The 14,356-nt window shown below is 49.0% G+C and overlaps 4 protein-coding genes across 4 annotated transcripts; 3 read left to right on the forward strand and 1 right to left on the reverse strand.

Moving 5' to 3' along the window:
* Nucleotides 1-166: 166 nt before the first annotated feature.
* On the forward strand, nucleotides 167-2,788 carry BGW36DRAFT_82243 (uncharacterized protein). The gene is made up of 6 exons (XM_046222614.1): nucleotides 167-435; nucleotides 509-904; nucleotides 964-1,044; nucleotides 1,097-1,743; nucleotides 1,843-2,034; nucleotides 2,103-2,788. Exons 1-6 carry the CDS (start codon nucleotides 418-420, stop codon nucleotides 2,428-2,430), a joined length of 1,662 nt encoding a protein of 553 aa, XP_046076074.1. The 5' UTR covers nucleotides 167-417; the 3' UTR covers nucleotides 2,431-2,788.
* Nucleotides 2,789-3,935: 1,147 nt separating this feature from the next.
* On the forward strand, nucleotides 3,936-7,781 carry BGW36DRAFT_288544 (hybrid NRPS/PKS enzyme; the record flags this gene model as incomplete). Its single annotated transcript, XM_046210588.1, has 1 exon — nucleotides 3,936-7,781. The coding sequence occupies one exon, from the start codon at nucleotides 3,936-3,938 to the stop codon at nucleotides 7,779-7,781; it is 3,846 nt and encodes a 1,281-aa protein (XP_046076075.1).
* A 405-nt stretch (nucleotides 7,782-8,186) lies between these two features.
* BGW36DRAFT_368751 (putative amino acid transporter) lies at nucleotides 8,187-10,101 on the reverse strand. Its single transcript, XM_046215025.1, has 2 exons — nucleotides 8,704-10,101; nucleotides 8,187-8,640 (listed from the first exon to the last, which is right to left on the reverse strand). The coding sequence occupies exons 1-2, from the start codon at nucleotides 10,054-10,056 to the stop codon at nucleotides 8,581-8,583; spliced, it is 1,413 nt and encodes a 470-aa protein (XP_046076076.1). The 5' UTR covers nucleotides 10,057-10,101; the 3' UTR covers nucleotides 8,187-8,580.
* A 2,547-nt stretch (nucleotides 10,102-12,648) lies between these two features.
* Nucleotides 12,649-14,354, forward strand: BGW36DRAFT_393515 (uncharacterized protein; the record flags this gene model as incomplete). Its single annotated transcript, XM_046217816.1, is given in 11 exon segments — nucleotides 12,649-12,696; nucleotides 12,739-12,792; nucleotides 12,896-12,958; nucleotides 12,994-13,072; nucleotides 13,104-13,237; nucleotides 13,392-13,633; nucleotides 13,658-13,740; nucleotides 13,823-13,923; nucleotides 13,943-14,116; nucleotides 14,201-14,234; nucleotides 14,254-14,354. The coding sequence occupies 11 exon segments, from the start codon at nucleotides 12,649-12,651 to the stop codon at nucleotides 14,352-14,354; spliced, it is 1,113 nt and encodes a 370-aa protein (XP_046076077.1).
* Nucleotides 14,355-14,356: the final 2 nt, after the last annotated feature.

A 14,356-nucleotide genomic window follows, 5' to 3' on the forward strand; every position in this document is an offset into this window, starting at 1 on the left:
AGTTACCAAACAAGAGCGGGCCTTGTAGAAGGCTTACTTGATTTCTCCGCGAATTCGGCGAACGTGGAGGGAGCGATTTCCGGTTGTTCCAGACTGGCTAACCCCGCATTTGGTTGGCATCGGGGCTTTCTGGCAGTTTCGGCTATGCGGGTTTTGTTGGTCGAAAACACGAGCGCCAGATAACTGAAGATGGCCCGTTAAGACTGCTGTCCGTCCATTCCCTTGTGCAGCACATCAACTGGTCGCCTACCACTGCCATTTTACTTTTCTTAATGTGCAGCAAATGTAACGCGTCTCACATAAACGAGATTGTGCTTCCGTTATCACAAAAATATCCACAGGTCGTTCTTACCAAGGACCGAATTTCTCTGCGCAGTTGGAACGGCATTGCACAAGGGTGCGTTCGATGGCGCCACCATGGAGGATCTTGAAACAGTAGGTTCATGCTTCGACCTTGTAAAATTACATATCTAAGCCAAGAAACTCATACTTTTCGTTCTCTAATTAGCAAATATTTCACCACCTGATGAATCCGTTCCCTCCCCGTGAGGGCAACGAGGACCCACTTGTCAATAGTTGCAATGCGAACAGCGCATCTAGAGTGGCAGACCATTCGCATTTTCGATTGTACTCCAAATACCCATTCGCCAAGCTAGATGGATTGGAACATCTCAGTATGAAGGATCGGGCGTTGCTAGAACTTCAAGGATGTTTCTATCTACCGGCTCAACCTCAGTTTGATGATTTTCTTGTTCATTACTTTCGGCACATACATCCTTATCTTCCTATGTTAGATGAGACAAACTTTTGGCAGATATACTCAGACGTCGGGTCGGGTACCCAGAGGGAAAATTCAACAATATCTCTGTTTGTTTTGCAGGCAATGTTGTTTGCTGCAGCTGGGGTAAGTCTGCAATCTAAAAGCTTAGTACCGATGGCACACTTGCTTAACGAAAAAAAAAGATTGTCGATCACCGTACCATCACTGCCCTTGGGTTCATTCATTATGAAGAAGCACGGGATACATTTTATGAGCGCGCAAAGGTTTACCAGCTCTGACGTATATTTTGTCCGCGACGTACTCACGTATATTCAGATCTTGTTTGAGTTGCAAGCCGAATCAAATCCTTATTCCATCGCTCAGGGAACTCTACTTCTTTCGTATCGTTTCGCCATAGATAATCCACTGTGCAATGTTAATTGGCTGCAAAGAGCGATTTCAAACGCCCGCAAATGCGGTGCCCATCTTCAAAAAAGCGAAAAACCAGATAAAAACCTCACGACAGCTATGAATACGAAGGCGATGCAATATCGACGCTTGTGGTGCTCATGTATCATTCGCGACCGAATTCTGTCACTAGGCGTTCGGACCCGGCTTCTAATTCCACCTAATGAATTTAACCCTACCCATGACCTTTTAAACGAACAAGACCTAAATTTCGAAGTGTCGGCCTCAAGGGTGTACTCTGTCAGCTCGAAACAAACCCTTCTCTATCTTTCTATAAAAGTGTCTCGACTAAGTGGAATTCTTACCGAGATCGTTACGTTGGCTGAGGATATCAAGGATATGTTACGTGGACTGAGTATGCTGGCTATGAAAGACCTTCCCAACATTGTGGAAACGGTAAAACGCGTCAGCAATCAACTAGACACATGGGAAACAACTTCACTTGACCAAATTTTGCAGCAGAGAGGTGACCCGTCAGTGATGTCGCACACGATACTTGCCTATATTTACTACCAGTACGTTCAAACGCTAGGCATTACCTCATATTTATTTATCAATGCTACTTACAATTGAAACCTCCCCTTGATGGCTGACTTGAAACTGGATATACCTAGGTCGGCCCGCATTAGACTTGTCAACGCACAAGTCATGTTGCTAGAAGTTCAAAGTCAAGAGGTGCCTCCGGAGATACAGCTCAATGAACGGCATGCCATCAAAATAAAACTGGAGAGATCTGTTCATGCTATCGTGGGATTTATGAAAACTGCCGTCAAGTATGATATAACTGGCCACTGGCCAATCTCGATGTACGCTCCTCCCTTCCATTAGTTCCGCTACGATTAGTTCAGACTCTGATGAGGCATCAAATTACTAGAGGAGCACACACTTTCTTCCCCGCTATGCTTCTTTACATTAATCGAATGCTGCCTGCAACGCCCCTAGAAATGGTCAATCGTGTTGATGGATATAGGGATGCCTATACAGTGATGCGGAGCAGTAACGCTCGGCATGGAAGTTCTGAGAAAATACTTCAGCACCTGACAGCGACACTCGAGGAAGATCTCGAAGCGCTCATATTTACGGGCCACGAAGAAACGGCATCAGTAGCAGACTGGTCTGACTTGGTCGTACACTTTCCGCACATTTATCTCAAGCTGGTCTTGATTTTGGAAAACTTCTTTGAACGTGGAGTTGTTGTTTAGATTAGGATGTTTCAAAGGCTAGTTCAAAGCCACAATCCTGCCGGCAAAATGTATAATATGGCGGCATGTTCAAGCGAAGAGACTCCGACAATGTCTATTGATCAGTTCATTGGAAAGTTGATTGAAATGCGTCTAGGTTAATGCTGTGCTCGTCATTGGGACTTTGCGACATCATAGGCAATACCACAAGTTGCAATTTTTTATGTCGCAATTGAGAACCTTGCTTGTCGCGTGAAAAATAATATTGCGTGCATGATACAGCACGTCAATGTTTGCAATTTTCCGCTTGTACTCCATCTAGCCACAACTTGGGTTATATTCCGAACGCAATTCCCCCTTTTATTTTCATGGGATTGCTAATGATGCAAATGCAGAGGAAACAACAGGACGGATTGATCTTCCTAGTGCTGAACTTCAGGTAAAACTACTTTTCTTTCCGTACTCCTCGGAGTTCATGTTATTCAACGATGCTAGATTGTGTATAGGCTATGAATATTCTTATCAAATAATCACACATGATATTGGTTAATCAAGTTAATGGCAGCACAAATCAGCGTCGAACGACGTAGGCATAGAGCAGTCCAACGGTCGCGAACTCAAAAAAAAATATTATGTTTAGGCCTTAAAAAATGCATTTCCAACGAGTGCCTTTGTTGCAAGATCAAAAAAGAGCAAGTAGACTAGAATGAGGTACACAAAAAGGTCTAGACCTTGGCTAAATACAGCCCAATAAATTAGTATGCAGTGTGCGTAGGACTAGGGCAACACACCGCAGCAGGTGATCGCGTGACCTGTCCTTATCTAGAGGGTTTTTTTTTTTTTTTTTTGACATGTGACAAACACGCGAATAAATCGACCTGAGCCCCACTATGCGACTAAATCAAATTTGTTGGGGATGCCTAGCTCACCGTCATGTTGACAATTTGACTTCGACTCTATAGATGAACAATATTAATAATTTTGATCCAAGGTTAAGTATGAAGACAAGACCAAGGCTGTTTACTTGTGCATGAAAAGAAAAGAAAAGTAAGAAAAAGCAAATAGATGTGGTTCGCTGGGCTAAGCTTGAACACCTCAGAAACAGCTCTGATTGGCTAATTTTATTGCTAGCACTGATAACGCCATCTGCAATAATTGCGATTCGTCCTGAGGCACACTATTTTTTCGTTTTTGTTTTTTTTTTCTTTTTATTGCCGATATAATCTTTTGCCTCTGTTCTTCCTACTGGCTTCCCAGTTCGAATGTATACGAACACAAAGCCATATACAACGTAGCCGCGAGCACCGCCATTTGCGTGGGGGAGGGTCTGGACACATCGTGACGGCTCCTCAAGAGCTCATTGATCGACGATTTCTCAAGTATCCACTCGCTATTCAAGTTTCTCGCGACCAGAGAACACTTTGTGCGGGGCATATAATCTTCCTCAGTCGCTCGTTCACTCGGTTTTACATGTCCCAGCTATTCCTTGGGATTTCTCAACTCGTGTAATTAGTGGAGTCCCAGAAATGTCTGTTATCGATACCACAAAAGATCTGTCTGCACTCTTCAGGCACCAGGCACTAGCGGCTCCCGATGCCATAGCGTTAGAAGACGACACCAATGTCAACTACACTTACAAAGAACTAGATGCTCAGGTTGACATCCTTGCGCTGCGACTTCGTCGTCATGGTGTAGGTCGAGACACGCTCGTAGGTGTGTTGCTGCCTCGAAGCGCCGACTATGTAATTGCATGTCTCGCCATTCTTCGCGCTGGAGGAGCGTTCCTTGTCCTAGAACTTGCATACCCTCCGGACCTCCTCACCGACGTGCTGGACGATGCCAGGCCAACCGTGGTCATCACACACAAGTCCGAAAAGTGCAAGATCAAATCGGGCGTGCCTTTGATTGCTCTAGATGAACCGTTCACCGAGCCCAGTGAGAATGGTATCGAACCCGGACCCCTTCCAGCGGATGAAGACCTGGACCGGCTTGCCTTTGTATCATATTCATCAGGAACTACCGGCAAACCAAAGGGGATTGCCAATCCTCACAGAGCGCCCGTGCTATCATATAACCTTAGATTTGCCCTTTCAAACCTTCACCCTGGAGACCGAGTGGCATGCAATGTGTTTTTCATCTGGGAGATTTTACGCCCCTTGCTTCGCGGTGCTACAGTTGTAGTCGTACCAGATGAAGTAAGCTACGACCCGGCAACTCTCGTTGACTTGCTTGTCTCTAAGCGAATCACTGAAACTCTGATGACGCCCACCCTATTGGCCACCATTCTATCGTGCCACCCGCATCTTGGGTCCCGCGTAACAGAGCTGCGGACCTTATGGTTAAATGGCGAGGTTGTCACAACGGATTTGGCCCACAGAGCTATCAAAGCTCTTCCTAAAACTCGTCTATTGAATTGTTATAGCGCTTGTGAAACTCACGAGATCGCGTGCGGAGACATCCGCGAAATGGTTGACAGTGAGGCTGCATACTGTCCTGTTGGACCACCACTAGACCCTATACACACTTATATTCTCGACGAGGCTGGGCAGAAAGTAGATGATGGCATCAGCGGGGAGCTTTTTGTCGGCGGCCCATTACTCGCTCGTGGGTATCTCAATCGACCAGAGACAACTGCCAAGGCATTCGTTACAGATCCATTCGATACGAAAAATCCTGGAGCGCGCATGTATAGGACTGGAGACTTAGGGCGAATGCTGCCTTCTGGACTGCTCGAAATTACCGGTCGCGTCGGCTCCATGATCAAGTTAAGAGGATATTCCGTCGTACCAGGCAAGGTTGAAAACGCAATAATCAAGCATTTAGCAGTCAGCAATTGCTGTGTCATTTCCTATGGTGAAGGATTGGATAGACAGTTAGTGGCGTATATTGTTCGTGACACAGCCGGTGCCTCCCCCGATCGCCCAGAGGTGGATATCAATGAGACTGGGCACAGTCCGGGATCACGTCGTACACTTTCGTCTTATCTTGCACAGTACATGATACCGGTTCTGTGGGTTGAGCTTGATCATATACCCACACATGGTGTCTCTGGTAAGGTCGATCTCAAGAGTCTGCCGCTTCCTCGAACCACGAGCCCTGTCAATGGCAATACACACCATACCGACAAAGATCCCATCAGTACCAAGGAAATTGCTACAATATGGGCAGCGACATTGAAAACTTCCCACACACTTCTGAAAACAGAGAGCAACTTTTTCGACTTGGGTGGCCAGTCCCTATTGCTTGCTGATCTCTCGTCTAGAATGGCGAGAACATTTGGTTTCCGCGTTCCCATCTCCCGTTTAGCAGAAAATCCAACCATCCAAGGACACGTCGGGATCGTACGCGCTGTGAGGGATGGGCACACAGCAGCTATACAAGCAGAGCTCCCTGCCTTCTTACGTCGAGATTCTACTCTTGACACTGATATAAAGCCTTCGGCTGAGGCGAAGCTATTCCCAATTCACGACGCAGATACAGTTCTATTGACTGGTGTTACTGGTTATTTAGGCGCCTTTTTACTCAGTGACTTACTAGAAAACACATCAGCAAACATCATCTGCCTGGTTCGTTTCAGCGATCCTGAAGATGATGACCGGGCCGGAGGTGTGGCACGTATTCGTCGCAACCTACTTGATATGGGCCTATGGCGTGATTCTGTCATGGAGCGTGTCGAAGTTCTTCCTGGGAACTTATCCCGCGACCGCTTCGGGCTTTCACCTGAATCATTCGATAGTCTGGCCGCTCGAGTTCAAGTTATTGTCCATGCTGCCGCCAGCGTCAATCTCGTTTACCCGTATGCTGCTCTACGCGATGCAAACATCGGTGGAACAAGAGAGATTCTCCGTTTAGCCTGCAAGAATGGCGCCACAGTGCAATATGTATCTACAAATGGCGTACTTCCTCCCTCTGGCCAGACAGGTTGGCCGGAAACGACCATTCTACCTGTTGAAGAGGTACCCGAGAAACTTCTAGATGGCTATGGACAGACTAAATGGGTTGCAGAACAATTAGTTCTCGAGGCTGGTCGACGTGGTTTGCCAGTGAAAATACACCGTGCCGGCACAATCAGCGGCCACAGTGTTACGGGTGCAACTAATGCCTGGGATCTCCTCTCAGCTCTAATAGTGGAATCAATCAAGCTTGGATTTGCGCCTGATGTTGATGGCTGGCGTGCAGAGATGACACCTGTTGACTTCGTCAGCAGATCCATCGTTCATCTCTCGTCCCAAACCGAAACAGATCAGTCTATCTTCCACCTCGGAGATCCTAATCCGGTGAGCACGCGATCTGTCTTTCAAAACCTCAATGAGCTCGGATATACCACTCAACCCGTTGGATGGGATGAATGGGTTACGCTTTGGAACGACAAACGAGGCTTGGCCAAGGGCGGAGACGGCTCGTTCACGGTAGATATTCTGCGCAGTGGCATGCCGACTGTTGACTTTCTTCGAGGCATCGTTGTTCTTGACAATACTGCTACTCGGCCCTTTAGGCTCGCTGTCGAGCGACCCAAGGTCGATAGTGATCTCCTCGAAACTTACACGCGACATTGGTTCGCCAGAGGATGGCTCCCCAGGCCACCTTCCAGAAGTGAGGCGCTAACCCGGCCTCCCAAGGCAGCTTTCAAGTCCCCGTTAAGTGGGAAGGTGGCAGTAATTACTGGTGCTTCCTCTGGTATCGGCGCCGCAGTTGCTACGGCGTTGGCAAAGCAGGGTTGTCATGTCGCACTTGGTGCTCGACGGTTGGATGCTCTCGAAACAATCAAGCGCAAGACCACAGTCCACGGTGTTAAGATTACCATTCAAAAAACCGATGTCACAGACAGGAAACAAGTAGTAACCCTTGTCGAAAAGGCCACCGAAGAGCTGGGTCCGGTTGACATTCTCATATCTTGTGCGGGTGTGATGTATTTCACAATGATGGCAAATGTCCAGATGGAAGAGTGGGAGCGCACCGTAGATGTGAACTGTAAAGGCCTTTTGAACTGTTTGTCGTCCACAGTGCCCGGTATGCTCTCCCGCGGCAGTGGGCATATCGTCGCCATTTCTTCTGACGCAGGCCGGAAAGTATTCCCTGGACTGGGCGTGTACTCCGCCAGCAAATTCTTTGTTGAAGCAACGCTTCAATCGCTGCGTTTAGAAACAGCAGGGGCAGGACTGCGCGTCACCAGCGTACAGCCCGGCAATACTGCTACCGATCTGCTCGGCATGTCGACGGATGCCGAAGCTATTAAGAAGTACGGCGAGCCATCGGGTGCACAGATTCTTGACCCTGAAGATGTCGCCAACTCGATTGTATATGCACTGAGTCAGCCGCCACATGTGGCCGTCAATGAAGTTTTGATTGAGCCCAGAGACGAGCCTATTTAATGGAATAATAATGATCCCATTCGATTGATCCCTTTTGGGGTGAATCTGCTTTTGATTGAAGTTTCATTGTGTTTGGGTTCGTTTTAGAAGCTTAGACTCGAGTCTTTTCTGGTTCCCGCTATTCGTTTGCTTTTCCTTTTGCTTCCTCACGGCGACCACATATTTTTATGGATTGCGTGTAGCTGTATAAGATCAATGGTATCATTACTTAGAATGATCATCAATTCATTAATATCTCACGTTCAACTCTTTTGTTCATGTCAATAATTGAAACATTCGATACAACAGGTTCAGCATACGAAAGTATACTCATTTTGTAGCAGCTTACTTTATTTCGATTTCATAACGGCAAGTTGCTTATGCCATGCAAGCATTGCACCGTTCCATTTTTATTTACGATTATCCGTGACTTGTTCGAATATCAGCAGAATTGTGACACTATAATCATGTGTACCTTGAGCTGTGAGTTCTTTATTCGAGTCGGGGTTGATAGTCCCGAGTTGACGAACGACAATTATAAACTACCCCGCAACAACTAATTTACACATGCCAGTGTCAGCGTCGAGGCGGTCAATAACATGTTTGTCGCAGGTGGCTGTGACGTTCTAGTTCGAGTCCGCCACTACGGTCATTAGTAATATGGGTGTGATTATGAATATGTATATGAATAATTGGTCTGATAACGGACTGTAGTCTAGTCTACCAACACAATACTATGCAGAGCCGCGGGAGATGAATAGAGGAAGACCACGCTAAATTCGACGAGATGCTGTTACAATGAAAATGCCTTCCTAGGGCTCTAAGATGGCTCGGCGCAGGTGAAAACTCCTCGGACTGTGCCATCTCTGTAATTGTTGACCTATTACTTACGTTAGTAACCCGCAGTCATACATAGCGACGGTGGAGTAGAAGGAATACATACGATGTCATCGACACTGGAATAAGTACCGGCCACCAGTGTGACAATGCCAATGATAAAAGTGAAGGCATTGACGGCAGAGAGAGCCAGATTTTTCTTGTTAGCGTACCACTTGCCCTCGCGGATAAGCATAAACCACATCAAGGCCGGGAAGTAGAAGCTGAAGCCAGAGATGAACAGAGCGGACGAGATGGAGAGCAAGTCGGAAAAGAAAGGAATCACTTCGGCGATAATGAAGGCGACAACAGTGATGACGGCAATCAAGGAGATCCAGGTGATCCAGCCCATCTTCGTGTTAATGAAACGAATTGGAGAGTTTTTATAGACACGTCCGTGAATAAGGCGACCCAGAACAGTGCCATTAATGGAACCACTGATGAAAATGACTGGAAGGGCGATTCCGAAAGCGACTTTGCTCAGAAGGTGGCCGGCGGATAGCAACGCGGGGCTCTTGACATCCATGCCCACGAAAGCATAGACCAGGGCACCGGTTACGGTGTAGATGATCATCTCGGTGAGGCCCAAGGTCCAAATCGACTTGACGAAGTCCTTCGGGGTGTGCATTTCATCCATGAAAGAGAACTGGCACATGGCGAAACTGTAAGCGAAGATAATGTTGGAGACGGCGATGAAGCCATCAGTGAAGGTGATCCCGTCCTTGGGCCAGGCCGACCACACGACGGGTCCGCCAATGGAGTTGGTGTTTTCGACACCGGTGCCAATGATGGTGATGCCAATGGCGATGATGATGGAAGCAAAATCGACGTAGCCGAGGATAGCCACCTCAGCGAAACTCGGGGGCAGGGCGAGGAGGAACAGAATGATGGCAGAGATGACGGCCCAGACAATAGAGCAGATGCCGCTATTGGTGATGGTCATAAAGGCGATAGTACCAGTCAGACAGTGCGAGCCGACCAAGAACAGGAGTTGCAAGCCAAGCATGACATTGATCAGCTCATAGCCAAAGCGGCCGAACAGGAGCGTGCCGGCGTCCGGGTAGTGGGCGACCTGGGGGAACTTGAGCTTGACCTGGCCGACGACATAGCTGGTATAGATAGCGATGAGACCGAGACCGACGGAACAAAGGACGCCAGGCACCATGCCGAGCGTGGCGAAGGTCTTGGGGAGCGAGAGACTTCCCAGGGCGATGGCCTCGACGATGAGCACGACGGTCAGGCGCTTCCAGCCCAGGCGGTTGAACTTGTGGTGGCCTTTCCGCTCCTGCTCTGTCATCTCGCCGAGCTCCTGGTCGTACAGCGGCGGGACGACCAGCTGGTCAGCATTTTTCTCGGAGAAGCCGGAAGCCATGGGCTTGGAGACCTCGTAGTCGGAGGAGATGTTGTCTGAGGAGGGCATGTCTGCGATGGCCGGTGGCAGGCAGGGACGAGGCGAGGGCCAGGGAGGGGAGGAGGAGGAGGAGGAGGAGAGAAGACTTCTAGAAGAGCAAGCAAGCAGCTTCCTTCGCGGCTTCCCCAGGCCAACTTATGTATGCCTGGAAATGCCTGGCAGGAAAGAGCGGCTTCGGACGCTGCGAGACTTGCCAGGGCGTGCTGATTGGCCCGAATGGCGCCAAGCCGCGCGATCGGCAGCTCGGACTGCTAAATCGAATTAATTAGTGACGCTATCATTATGTGGCGTTATCGCGCAGCCCCAGCCGGCTGGGCCTGCCAAGCCTGCAAATTGACGAATGTCGGCGATTGCCTGGGGCGGGGAGCCCCACTGATCCACCGGCTTGGCGGACGGCGGCCCCTGAGTGGCTTGGGCGGCCGGCAGAGTCGCATTCCCAGTTTGAGCGGGCTGGACAGACCATCGGACCGGCCTGCTAGGGTGATCCTGGAGGACTGCGACTGCCCCGGCCAGTCACCACACTGACACATGGTGCTTTGTAGTCTGATAACGCCGCGGCGTCTCTGTGGCTGCCCTACCCAGCCAAACATCCCTGGCTGAGGCATTTGATAACGACGGTAGCATTGCACGCGCGATCGGCGGACGCTAGCGGGTAATCTTAGCACGCCGTCTAATGATAATACTCCTACTAAGCATGTCCTGCTCCGTATACTGCGAATGACATTCTAATAATAATGATGATAGCGTTGGTGGCACTGTAAGTATACCCACGACTAGCGACTGTACAGCGCACGCGACCTCCTCTCTGATGACTACGCCAGCACCACTAAGAAAATTAATCCATGCAAAATTATGGGCCGACATCGAGTCGTGACAGTCGGCCTCCTCCGTCGCCGTTTCTAACGCGCTTCTAGCGGCGAACAGTTATCTCTGCATCCGCGCTATTATGATGCCTCCTCCTTTCCTCGTGAGTCGATGTCGATAGCGTGTGTGTGAGTGCGAAGAAGACACGACGCCTTCTAGAAGCGCAGATTTTTTGAGCGAACCACGGAACCCGGCCGAAGCTTAGTCTTGTTTCAGAATAGGCCGCCTGCCATTGGCTCTCCTCCTCCTGCCTATTTGGCTGCTTTACCCTGGGCTCAATACTGATGATGACGACGATGACGAAAAATTCACAATAAGCAAATATTTCCATATCCAGTATTTGGTATAGGCAAACATGGCGAGCAAATCGGAACCCGGTCGCCGGGGCACAGACAAGCCTGAGTACATGTAGTAGTGACGGTGGTGTGCGCACATCCAAACCACTGCCATGATGATTCGCTGAATTAATGGGATCTACGGCTCGGCGCCCCAAACTCCCTCATCGGGCATCTTGGTCGTCTCCAGTATCAAGCAGGGTGCTGTGGAATCATAGATAATATGGAGTACGTACAATACAATTCGTGGAGAGGTTGCGGGGGCCCTCAAGTCAAGTGAAGAATAACGAGTTCCCCAACATGTTTCCCCGGACATTGGGCCTCCAGACCGAGTACGGGGTATTCTCAACCGCCATTGTGTGACATTTGTGGGTTGCTGGAAAATGCCTCAACTGGGGAAACACGAAGCCCCATGGGGTTGTCTGACATCTCGAAACTCGACACGGCGGGTATTCGCGGAGTAGCCTCACGCCTGGGCTGTGGGGGGACAATTCATCTCCGCGTGGGCCATCAAGTTGCCATGTAACCTGGGGTTGGAATTAGGTAATAGCATGCTTACTAGACGTGCCGGCATCCACAATGTTATTTCTTGATCGTAATAATATCCATAGTAGATGCACTGTCTCTGTCTGCGGGGGTTGGTGCTGGCTCCATTTGCTGAGATGATGCCGTAAAAGTCCGGCCCAGCCCGGACATTATTTTCATGCATACGGATGGCCTCGTGCGATATCGATTCGTCCTTTCGTCTCCTGAGAGGCTCAGATGAAAGAGCCGACGGAAGGATTCGGGACAAGGATCAATTCGGTTACACTTTCACAGGAGCTGGAATTTGAGTACCGACGACACGCCCTGCAATGGAGCGATCACGAAAGCTCGCTTGCAGCCCGCGATTGAGCGCTTTGGTTATGGCATCTCCCATCCCTCTCGATATTCCAGCAACAGGTATGAATTCGGCGATAATTTGATGTGTTGATTCTAGAAATGGGGATCTGTAGGCTTGATACTGGTCAAAATAGCCACCAGGTCCAGCAGAAGTCAAAGAGACGCGTACAATAGGTCACTCACACGTCGCAAACGGTCAGTCTTCTCATCACACAGATGCATCCGACCAGCGCCTCTCCGTAGTATCGAGCTCTAAGAGATTGACTAGAGCCTCGCGTCAGTCTCAGTCGATATCATTGATCAGTCATTATTGAAGGCGTCGATGGTAGTGAATAATCTAGCATTCTGCATATTATTCGAGACAGAATTCAGAAATCATCATGATCTTGACTATGCCAACATGTCTGGCGTAACTACCACGGCCATGGGCAGTAATAGTCATGCCCCCCTCGGGGCTTCGAATATATATCATTTCCACCCGCTGTCCCCTATCAACGGCAGCAACCCTGGTGCGCTCTCCATGCCGCTCTGCAATGGCTTCAAGCTTGATGAAGCCAGTATCGATGATGTCTAGGGTGAGTTTAGCAGGGACAGTTTAACGAGTGTGCAGCTATTGCATTGCTATTTGGAGCGTATATATCAGGTGCTGACGTATTTGAAGTATGTCATGCCTAGCTTTTCCCTCAACTTCATTCATATTCAATGTTGCCTTAACAAGACAGACAGAGCCATCTTGCAGCTTAATCTAGACGCGATAAATTGCTGAGGAGCTTGATGTCGAGCGCAAACTAGGCAAGATTCGGGGTCTTTTACATGGCATTCCGTTTCTTGTAATGGACAACATCGCGAGCAGGGATAAATGAAGATGACTGCTGGGGGTCTCGCACTCATTGGCTCCATAGTTCTACGAGATGCGCACGTTATTCAGCGGCTCCTACACGCCGGTACAGTGCTTCTTGCTTAAGCGTCTCTCAGCGAGTGGGCGGGCGGACATGCGATCAAGTGATTATTTCGAGGGTTACTCAGCCGGTAGGGGACAGTGTCGAAATCCGTATATTTTACTGTCAATGCAGGCGACAGCAGCTGGGGGTCCGCCGCTGCGGTGGATAGTAACCAAGTAGTCTTTTGCACTGGGCACGGAGACGGACGGGAGTGGTTTGCGACCTGATTCTTGTCAAGGCCGGATGAATACCTGACAAATCGCTGTCTGGTAGTAATGATCCAGCCGAGAGGTGAAATATTGTCGGCATTAAACCCACCAAGGGACTGACCTCTCGTGCAGGTGCCATTCCTGGGCCTATACACCAGGATTCGGTAGGATGTTTTGGAAAACTACTCGCGATGCTACGAATGTCTTGGATGCAATTTATGGAATCGATCCACGGGACAACTATACTTTTTTTGCAGCAGGGAGAAACTCCTCGTGGTGGCTACGCACAGTTTCCAGCCGACAAGTCTACGCTAAAGAACGCAGTGTTCGGACTACTCCGGATGTCGTTATGGCAGTATAATGATACAGCTTAAAACAGCCAGCTAATAGAGCTACCAGATCTGATAGAGAATGCTGGGGCTGCCATTATCAATGGAACTGAATTTCTGTTCTACCCGAGACGTAGCCAACCTAGCTGGTTGGAACTGGGGCTACGGATCACAGCGTGGGTTTCCCAATGAATCCGAATATGCGTACGTTAAAGTGGACTTTTACAATAACATCAAGAGCTATCTTACTCAGCTGGAGAATTCTACTATGAGGTCTCTTGAAGGCCTGGAGCAGTTCAACCTCGAAAATGTCCAGGTCGAGGGAAGGCATCTAGGTCATAAACCTGGCGTTTGCGTCTGAGCAGGATGGCTTCCTAGAATCGCTGGCCACCAAGGCTGTTATGGATGGGACAAATTGGGAGTCACTGCATTACTGCCAACACACCACTCGCGAAGGTGGGATCGATGCCGCTCTTAAATATAAAGAGGTAGCTTTAACAGCGCTACTCGTACCGTCAGACTTTGGCCCAACCACTCAAATCGCCGCGTGAGCTGGGTATCCTCTAGTAACCTTGCCGGCAGGTACCAATAAGGTATCTGGAATGCCATATGGTCTAGCTCTCATAGGTTACAGCATTCTCCGAAGCCACTCTAATTCGATATGCTGGTGCCATTGAGAATTTACAACGGTCTTCTGACACTCCTTGGAAACGCAGGCCGTCAACATGGAGTGGATATTGGGAATAAAA

Source organism: Talaromyces proteolyticus (genome assembly GCF_021365285.1).
Source record: "Talaromyces proteolyticus strain PMI_201 chromosome Unknown BGW36scaffold_2, whole genome shotgun sequence".
NCBI lineage: Eukaryota > Fungi > Ascomycota > Eurotiomycetes > Eurotiales > Trichocomaceae > Talaromyces > Talaromyces proteolyticus.

Excerpts from the sequence above, each read along its gene's own strand:
- BGW36DRAFT_368751 (XM_046215025.1), bottom strand. The coding sequence starts at position 10,056 with ATGCCCTCCTCAGACAACATCTCCTCCGACTACGAGGTCTCCAAGCCC. Across the intron at positions 8,641-8,703 it reads ATTCCAGTGTCGATGACATC|GTCAACAATTACAGAGATGG; the intron begins GTATGTATTCCT and ends CGTAAGTAATAG.
- BGW36DRAFT_82243 (XM_046222614.1), top strand. Across the intron at positions 1,744-1,842 it reads CTTGCCTATATTTACTACCA|GTCGGCCCGCATTAGACTTG; the intron begins GTACGTTCAAAC and ends GGATATACCTAG. Across the intron at positions 2,035-2,102 it reads GGCCACTGGCCAATCTCGAT|AGGAGCACACACTTTCTTCC; the intron begins GTACGCTCCTCC and ends TCAAATTACTAG.